This window comes from Melospiza melodia, chromosome 6 (genome assembly GCF_035770615.1).
Source record: "Melospiza melodia melodia isolate bMelMel2 chromosome 6, bMelMel2.pri, whole genome shotgun sequence".
In the NCBI taxonomy this organism is placed as follows: Eukaryota; Metazoa; Chordata; class Aves; order Passeriformes; family Passerellidae; genus Melospiza; species Melospiza melodia.
The window spans coordinates 56,537,072-56,545,866 of NC_086199.1; the positions used below are offsets into that span (position 1 = coordinate 56,537,072).

At 63.2% G+C, this 8,795-nt stretch overlaps 3 protein-coding genes across 5 annotated transcripts; 2 read left to right on the top strand and 1 right to left on the bottom strand.

Moving 5' to 3' along the window:
* The first annotated feature begins 882 nt into the window (after positions 1-882).
* RAB15 (RAB15, member RAS oncogene family) lies at positions 883-5,072 on the top strand. Of its 3 annotated transcripts, XM_063158441.1 has the most exons (8): positions 883-1,053; positions 2,285-2,345; positions 2,487-2,547; positions 2,636-2,713; positions 2,790-2,879; positions 3,768-3,833; positions 3,943-4,147; positions 4,936-5,072. In XM_063158441.1, the coding sequence occupies exons 1-7, from the start codon at positions 930-932 to the stop codon at positions 4,096-4,098; spliced, it is 636 nt and encodes a 211-aa protein (XP_063014511.1). In that variant the 5' UTR covers positions 883-929; the 3' UTR covers positions 4,099-4,147; positions 4,936-5,072. The 3 variants fall into 3 exon arrangements, with proteins under 3 accessions (XP_063014511.1, XP_063014510.1, XP_063014512.1); XM_063158440.1 differs by lacking the exon at positions 4,936-5,072 and having other exon boundaries at positions 3,943-4,372; XM_063158442.1 differs by lacking the exons at positions 883-1,053; positions 4,936-5,072 and adding an exon at positions 1,145-1,327 and having other exon boundaries at positions 3,943-4,372.
* A 46-nt stretch (positions 5,073-5,118) lies between these two features.
* GPX2 (glutathione peroxidase 2) lies at positions 5,119-6,127 on the top strand. The gene is made up of 2 exons (XM_063158443.1): positions 5,119-5,503; positions 5,582-6,127. Exons 1-2 carry the CDS (start codon positions 5,279-5,281, stop codon positions 5,930-5,932), a joined length of 576 nt encoding a protein of 191 aa, XP_063014513.1. The 5' UTR covers positions 5,119-5,278; the 3' UTR covers positions 5,933-6,127.
* A 515-nt stretch (positions 6,128-6,642) lies between these two features.
* CHURC1 (churchill domain containing 1) lies at positions 6,643-8,717 on the bottom strand. The gene is made up of 4 exons (XM_063158444.1): positions 8,641-8,717; positions 8,407-8,542; positions 7,488-7,558; positions 6,643-7,058 (listed from the first exon to the last, which is right to left on the bottom strand). The coding sequence occupies exons 1-4, from the start codon at positions 8,677-8,679 to the stop codon at positions 6,966-6,968; spliced, it is 339 nt and encodes a 112-aa protein (XP_063014514.1). The 5' UTR covers positions 8,680-8,717; the 3' UTR covers positions 6,643-6,965.
* Between the last annotated feature and the right edge of the window lie 78 nt (positions 8,718-8,795).

An 8,795-nucleotide genomic window follows, 5' to 3' on the forward strand; every position in this document is an offset into this window, starting at 1 on the left:
CTGGACATGCTCCAGCACCTCCCTGTCCTTCCCGTGACAAGGACCCCAGGGCTGGACACTGTGCTCCATGTTGGTTTCACCTGAGTGGGACCAAGGAGGACAATGCCCCCTCACCTGTTGCCCATGCTGCCAGTGACACTGCCCAGGACACGGGTGGCTTTCCAGGGCTGCCAGCACACCTTGTCAGGTCGTATCCAGCCTCTCATCCCCCCAGATTCCTCTCATCTGGGCTGCTCTCCATCCCATCACCTGCATCCTGCACTTATCTCAGGAATTGTCCTGACCCATGTGCCAACCCTGTCCTTGGCCTTGTTTACCCTCACAAGTTCCCACAGGAACCTTGTCTCTGGACAGGACAACCTGGACAACCCACCCTTGTCCAGGTCCTGCTGGGTGCCATCCATCCTTCCTAAGTGTCAGCAGTCCCTCTGGTGCAGCTCTGTGTCACCGCAGTGTCCCCTGCTGCACCCCTTTGTCCCGTTCCCGATGCCCCCAGAGCAATCCCGGGTACATCCCTGGTGCTCCCAGATCCCCCAGAGTCCCCGCTGCTCCCCCTGCTACATCCCCTGTCCCCCACCTCCGGTTTTCCAGAGCATCCCCAACAAATCCTACGGTGCATTCCTGGCTCCATCCCCCCGTTCTCCCCAGCTCTCCTCCCAGTCCATCCCCCGCGTCGCCGCCCAATTCCCCACAGCATCTCCCGGTGCATCCCCGGTGTTCCCTCCCCGCTCCCCGGTGCATCCCCCGGTCCATCCCCGGTGTCGCCCCCCTCGTTTCCCCTCCCGGTGCCCCCTCCCGCCGCCGCCGCCCCCGCCCCGCCCCGCCCCGGTGCATCCCCCGGTGCCAGCCCGGCCCGGAGCGGCGGCGGCGCAGCTCGCGGCCCCGAAGCGGCCCCGGTGCGGCGGCGGCGGCGGCGGCCCGGGCCCGCCATGGCCAAGCAGTACGACGTGCTGTTCCGGTTGCTGCTGCTCGGGGACTCGGGCGTGGGCAAAACCTGCCTGCTCTGCCGGTTCACCGACAACCAGTTCCACCCCGCCCACATCTCCACCATCGGTACCGGCACCGGCAGCGCACGGCGGCCGCGGCGGCGGGAGCGGGGAAACGGGGAACCGGGAGCATCGGGGAAGCGGGAGCAGTGGGGAGGCGCAGCACCGGGGAAACGGGAACATCGGGGAACCGGGCAACCGGGAAGACTGGGAGCCGCAGCACCGTGGAAACGGGAAGCCAGAGAACCGGGAGCACCGGGGAAACGGGGAGCCGCGGGACCGGGGAAACGTGAAACCGGGAGCATCAAGGAATCGGGAGCAATGGGGAGGCGCAGCACCGGGTAAACGGGAGCACTGGGAGCCGCATTACCGGGGAAAAGGGAAACCGGGGAACTGGGGAGCCGTGGGCACCAGGAAATCGTGAGTACTGGGGAGCTGCAGCACCGGGGAAACGGGGAAATGGGCAACCGGGGAGCGGGAAAACCGTGGAAACTGGAGAACCGGGAGGCGCAGCAACCGAGAAACGGGAACCCAGGGAACAGGAAAACCGTGGGCATCGGGGAACCGGGACTGCCGAGGAACTGCTGGGAAACCACAGGATCGGGGAAACGGGAAACCAGGGCACCAGGGAGTCTTGGGAACGGGGGCACCGGGGAGTGGTGGGCACGGAAAAAACCGGGGGCACGGGGAAAGGGTTAACCGTGGGCACTGGAGAGCTGCAACACTAGGAACATGGGGAAACAGGTAACCGGAGAGCGGGAAAACCGGGCACCGGGGAGAGGGAAAACTGTGGGCACCGGGGAACCGGGAGCATCGGGAGTCGCCGCACCGGGGAACGGGAAGCAATGGGCATCGAGAAACAGTAAAACTGTGGGCATCCACAAGCCGGGACCACCGGGAAGCTGCAGCATAGGGAAACTGGGAAACCGGGGGCTCTGGAGTGCCGCGGCTCCAGGGAACCGGGAGCATCGGGGAGCCAGGAAATCCTGGATATGGGAGGACCGGGAGGACCAGGCACCTCTGGCACAGGGGAACCGGGAGCAGCATGCAGCCGGGAACTGAGAGCATTGGGCAGCCACGGCACCGAGAAGCACTGGGGAACTGGGAGAACTGGACAGTCTCAGCACCAGGGAACTGGGAGCACCGGGTTCAGCACCTGGCACCGGGGCCTCCTGCAAGGCCAGGCACTGGGTGGGGCGTGGGGTGGGTCAGGAGGGGTGAGGGAACCACAGGGCCCCCAGTGACAGCATCTCCTGGAAAGGGAGACACCAGGACACCACACCCCATTCCAATCCCAGGTGTCGACTTCAAGATGAAGACCATCGAGGTGGATGGGATCAAGGTGCGGATACAGATCTGGTGAGTGGCAGCACTGGATCCCGGGGGCAAGAGGGAAGAAATTTTGGGGGGTCTGAGTCCTGCTCCCCCCACCCAAGGTAAGGGCTGAGCCCTGCCAAACTCATGCCATGAGGGTGGCACTGACCCGCTGTCCCTGGGCAGGGACACAGCCGGCCAGGAGCGGTACCAGACCATCACCAAGCAGTACTACCGGCGGGCTCAGGTATGGGGGCTCCCCGTCCTGGTACACAGGAGAGGGGAAACTGAGGCACAGTTTTAGGGTGTCAACAGTCGCTCCCCACCCCCTGTAGGGCATTTTCCTGGTGTACGACATCAGCAGCGAGCGCTCCTACCAGCACATCGTGAAGTGGGCCAGCGACGTGGATGAGGTGGGGGTTCACGAGGGGAGGTCTGGGGGTTCCCCAGCCGTGTGTTGGGGGGTCCTTACACGGTTCCCCCGCCCAGTATGCACCCGAGGGCGTCCAGAAAATCCTCATCGGGAACAAGGCGGACGAGGAGCACAAGAGGCAAGTGCCCAAAGAGCAAGGGCTGCAGGTGAGCGGGGGCTGCTGTGTGCCCCCCCAGGGGGCAGGACCCCTCCTGCACCCCCAGCATGGCCAGCCTCTCCCTGAGCCCCCCCTGCACTCGGGACCCCAACAGCCCTCCTGCAGCCCTACCTCTATCTGGGACCCTCAAGCCTCCCCAGTCCCTCCCAGCATGACCAGGGACCCCCCATCCTCTTGCAGTCTGCACCCCAAAACCAGCTCCCCCAGTGTCTGGGAACCTTCTTCCCCTCCATCTCTGCAGTGGTTGTGCACCCCCAAGGCTCCCTCTTCCCCACTTGCAAAATGTTCAGAGACCCCTAAGCTCTCCCTGCACCTCCAGCACGGTCTCCTGTACCCCTGAAGCACACAGTGACCTCCTTAGTGTCCCTCTTGGGACCCCCAAAGTATCCAGTGCACCTCCCTACAATCCCAGCATGGCCAGACCCTCCACAAGCCCCCCCTGCATTCCACATGGACCCCAACAGCCTTCCTGCAGCCCTACCCATATCCAGGGACCCCCCCAAACATCCCTACCTGTGTGCAGTGACCCCTCATGCTCCTGCAGTTTGAACCCAGGGACCACTGACCTCCCCCTGCAGCTCCAGAGCATCCAAGAAACCCCCTTACTGCCCAGTGCTACCCCAGGGTGTCCAACAACCCCCAATTCCTCCCAGTATCCCTTCCAGTGACCTCTGAACCCCAAAGCATCCAGCACTCCTCCCAGGGCCCCATGCACCCACCACCCAACCCAGGTGTGCCCCTATGCCAGCCCCCCCAGAGCTCTCCTGTCTGTCCGTGCCCGGCTGTTCACATTCCAGAGAGGGGGGGCAGGGGTATTGAATCCCCCCTCCCCCCAAATCATGCTACCCCCCTCCCTGCCAAACCCCTGGTGCTGCAGCTGGCCAGGGAATACGGGATGGATTTCTACGAGACCAGTGCCTGCAGCAACCTCAACATCAAGGAGGTATGAAGGGACTGGGGGGTTCTGAGGGGGCTGGGGCTGGTCTGGGGGCCTGGAGAGGTCAGGGGGTACTGGAGGGGTCCCCCAGGTTCACTCCACCCCTCTCCCACAGTCCTTCACACGGCTGACGGAGCTGGTGCTGCAGGCGCACCGCAAGGAGCTGGACGAGCTGCGGGGGCTGCCCCGCGCCCCCACCCTGGCCCGGCTGGAGGAGGACGAGCAGCAGCCCCTGGGGAGCGAGGACACCCCCAAAACCTGCTGGTGTTGAAGGCTGAGACCCCCCGACCCCTCCTCCCCAGGCTGTGTCAGGGGGCACGGTAGGGGCAGGATTGAGGCAGCCCCCACAGAGTGGGGAGCGACACAGGACACCCCCAGGGACAGGGAATGTGGCAAGGGGGCCCCCCATCCTGGCACCTGTGCCCTCCTCGGCTCGCGGGTAGGGTGGGGGCTGTCCAGGCACTGTGTGCCCACCCTGTGCCACCCTGTGCCCGTGGGACCCCCGGTTTTACACAGTGGTTTGCAGAATAAAGGTGATGCTGGAGGGGTTGGTGGTCTGTGTGCTCCAGGGGGGCTGTGGGCATGAAGCCATGGCAGCAGGCACAGCCTGGGCATGGACACTCGAGCGGTGATCAATAATTGAGGTTGATCTGGGGCTGCCAGCATGGTGTCCCCTTTCCAGGCTGGGCACAGGGACATGGGGCATGATGCCCATGGCCACCACCACAGCCTGCCAGGCTACCAGCTCAGCCCCACCTGAGAGAACAGGGTGGGAAAACTTGGTGGCGGCACTGGGATGAGCCAGCAGCGGGGATGGTGGTGGGCTGGGGTGGGTGGTTACTGGGATGATGGTGGGCACTAAGATAGTGGAACCTACTGGGATCTATGTGGACACCAGGATGCTGCCAGGCACTGGGATGGGCACTACAGGACAATGGTAGGCACCACAGCAGATAGCACCAAGGGTGGAGCTGGTACTGGGACCAGTGGGCCCTAGGACTGGTGGGCACTGGGATGGGCAACACAGGAGGCCCCAGAGGTGATGCCATGGCAGCACCAGGCAAGGAGGAGTACTGGGACACTTGTCCCCTCCTCCTCTGCCCCACAGAGCCCCAGCTCCCAGATTCCTGTTACTCCCTGGCTCCCGTTATTCCCCAACTCTCACCATCATTCCCAACCCTCGGGAACATGCCGTGCCAGGCTGGGAGCATCCCACATCCCGCAGGCAGCAGGATCAGCAGCCGCAGCGCGCCGTGCCATGAATTATTGAGGCAGGTAGAGCATCGCCTTGGCCCCGTGCCACCTTCCTCCTTCCACGGGTGGGACGGGCGGCTCAGGTTTCTCCTGAGCTGCGGCGGGGCCTGGAGACCTTTGGACCATGACGTGAGCACCGGGAAGCCCTTAAGAGGCGGCGCAGGGCACGGGGCACAAGCAGCCGCACGCCTGCAGCCATGACCGTCCCCATCGCCAAGTCCTTCTATGACCTGAGCGCCACCTCCTTGCAGGGGGAAAAAGTGGATTTTGGCGTTTTCCGGGGCCGCGTGGTCCTGATCGAGAACGTGGCTTCGCTCTGAGGCACCACGGTGCGGGATTACACCCAGCTCAACCAGCTCCAAGCCCGCTACCCCCGGCGGCTGGTCGTGCTGGGCTTCCCCTGTAACCAGTTTGGATACCAGGTAAGTCCTATGGGCCACGAGGCAGGGGGTGAGGAGCTGGGAAACACAGGGCTCTGGATTTCTCCTTCCCCGCCACAGGAGAACGGCACCAACGAGGAGATCCTCAACACCCTGAAGCACGTGCGGCCGGGGGGCGGCTTCGAGCCCAACTTCACCCTGTTCCAGAAGTGCCAGGTGAACGGGAGAGACACCCATCCCGTGTTCGCCTACCTCAAGGCTCACCTGCCCGCACCGGTCGACGAGCCTGCACACCTGATGGCCGAGCCCCGCTTTGTCGTCTGGAGCCCTGTGCACCGCTCCGATATCTCCTGGAATTTTGAGAAGTTCCTGGTGGGGCCTGAGGGGGAACCGTTCCGGCGCTACAGCCCCCGTATGCCCACGGCCCAACTGGAGCCCGACATCCAGCGTCTCCTCAAGCTGGCCAAGTAATCCTAGCTCCAGTGTGATCCTGGCTCTGGTGTGATCCTGGCTCCGGTGTCACCCCGGGATGGCCCCAGCTCTCCGCAGAATGACAGCCCCCTCTGAAACCTCCACGGGGAGGGGGCTTGATGGGGGCAGAGGGTTGGAGCCGCCGGGGCGGCGTGGGCTGGTGGCAATAAACGAGCCGCAGGGAGCGTGCCTGGATCCACGTGGTTTTTGGGAGTGTAAATGGATCCGTGAGGTTTTTGGGAACATGTGGTTTTTAGGGGCTCTTGGCGGGAACAGGAAGGAGGGCACAGCCCTGAAAGGCCAGTTCCAGGAAATGGAGGCTCAGGGATAGGTGGGTGCCAGGCAGGCTGCACCCAGTTCCCCATGGGTGTTGCTGGGGCTGCATGCCAAGAGGAACATTTCATCCACCCCAGGGCAGTGATTTCCCACACCCAGCTCCTTCCCGCCCGCAGGAATAGGGAATTCCCAGCAGGGCAGGGCCAGGTTCCAAACCCCAGGGAAGGGCGAAGTGACCCCACACCAACTCTGTGGGAAGGGAAAATTATCCAAGTCCTTTCTCTGCAGGGTTTAGGAGAGCACTGGGAAGGGCCAAGGAAGAATTCCACAGGCTCCTGGGATGGAAAAAGTCTCTTGCATCAGCCCCCAGCACCCTTCACCAACTACAGGGGGTGAAGCCCACTCCCAAAATACTCTTGCCTGTGCCACCAAGCTGTCACACATCACATTTATTACCCCACATACGAGGGCTCCTGAGTTGGGATGGGGTGGGAATCCCTTTGAATCCTGTTTTGGGGACCCTTTTATGTCTTCAGTCTACAGGAGCTTGGACTGCGGCACTGCATCCCATCCTTGCAGTCAGGGTCAGAGCCAAAAGGCTCCAGAAACATGGGAGCATCCGGTGTTGGCTGCATCCAGGCTGGAAGTTTGGAAGGGCAAATCATGTCAGGGACTGTGTGGTCCCCAGAAATACAGTGCCAGGGATCCAGGGATCTCCCAAAGCTCCTGGAAGCTCATCCTGGGATACACATGGGGATCAGAACAGCGGGGTCATCTGGCGAGGGTCATCAGGCAGGACGCTGATGGAATCCTCAGCACGGCCACAGAGCAGGCACAGCATGGTGTATTCCTGGGGGAAGGAAAAGGAGGGGCTGGAAAAAGGGGGGCTGCCACAGCCCTGCTCCCCCACAGGGAAACTCGAGCCAGGTCTGGTACCCGATCCCCGATTGCAATCAGAGCCAGGGGATCTCGTTTCCAGCCCCACCGGCTCCCCTGAGCCCTTTTTCCAGCCCTTTGCTGCATAGGAGATGTGCCAGGAATGAGGAATGGGGGTCACAGCCCCCTCCCATCACCCACATTCCCATGCCAGGTGAGCTGGGCTTCCTCCACAAGGCACAGGCTAGTGCTGGGGAGTCTCCAGGTAGCCCTGAACACAGGGATGGAGCTCTGAATCCTTCAAGGCTCTGTCCCAGGGAAGGTGGGAATCAGCCCGTGGAAGGGTGAGTCTGGAATTCCAGAGACAGAGTTGGGAAGGGCTTTTGGGGGACAAGAGACAAACCTGGTAGTCATCCACCACGCTGAAGGTGTACTCATGGCGTGCGATCAGGTGGTGGCAGTTCTTGCACAGGTCTGTGGGGCAGGGGACAGTGGGGTGAGAGGACATGGACACTGTCCCTGGGGTATCCCCCCAGTCCCAATCTCTTGGGACAAGCCCCAGTCCTCCATGCTTGTCCTCGTTCTCAGGGCATAGACGTCCCAGTCTGACGTTACAGCATCAAGCCCCCAAAATTCCCCCCACAGCAACTCACCCCCCATTAATGCCTATAAACAGCTCCCTGATACTCCCTCTAAGACCTGAGACCCCTTCCCAGGGCATCTGCCATTCCCACCCTCAGGGACCCCCCCTAAATATTGGGGCCCCAAATTTTCCCTACTCAAACTAATCCTCCCTTAGGCCTCTCCCTCCTTTGACCTCTGAGCCCCCCACCCCATCACACCCCAGCCCTCAAGAGCCCCCACACCCCAGGAGTCCTTCCCAGCCCTCAAGACCCCCCAGAATCCAAATTCTGCCCCCAGGCCTCAACCTTCAAGGCCTCCACCTGTGCCCCCATCCTTCAAGACCCCCAGATCCCAAGGGTCCCCTCCAGCCCTCTCTAACCCTCAAGATCGCCCAAGCTCCAGACTCCAAAGCTCCCCCAGAGCCTTCAGCATCCCTCAAGACCTTCAAGACCCACGGTCTCCCCCAATACTCAACACCCCCAGACCCCCGACCTCTCACAGCCCTCAAGACCCTCAACCTTCAGCGAACCCTAAGCTCCAGGAATGGCTCAGGGATCCCCCAAATATCGCCCTCAAGAGTCCCAAACCCCAAAGGTCCCCTCAGGGACCCCAAGCCTCCCTCAAGAACCCCAAAAGCTCCCCCACCCCCTCAAGGCCCCCCGGGCCCTCACCCCCCCCCCCGGTGCCCCCCACCGCACGGTCATAGGTGACGATCTCCTCCCCGTCCTGCAGGCCCTCGGCCCGGTTGCTGACCAGCACGAAGTCCCGGCGGCCGCACTGCGCGCACCCCACGAAGTTCAGGAGGAAAGATCCGCCCTCCAGGCAGGTAGTGCCCTAGGGCGGGAGCACAGGCTAGGACCGGGACCGGGACCCGGACCGGGACCAGGACTGGTACCGGAGCCGGTGTCGGTGCCCCCCTTGCCCGCCCTCACCCGCTCGGGGTACTCGGTGCCCACACAGCCGCCGCACATCTCGCACCGCCCTCCCCTGCAAATGTCGCGAGACTTGCGCCGAGGGGCGGGGCTCAGCGACGGGACGGGGGCCGAGGCGCTGGGTGTGGGCGTGGCCTGAGGCGCAACGGGCGTGG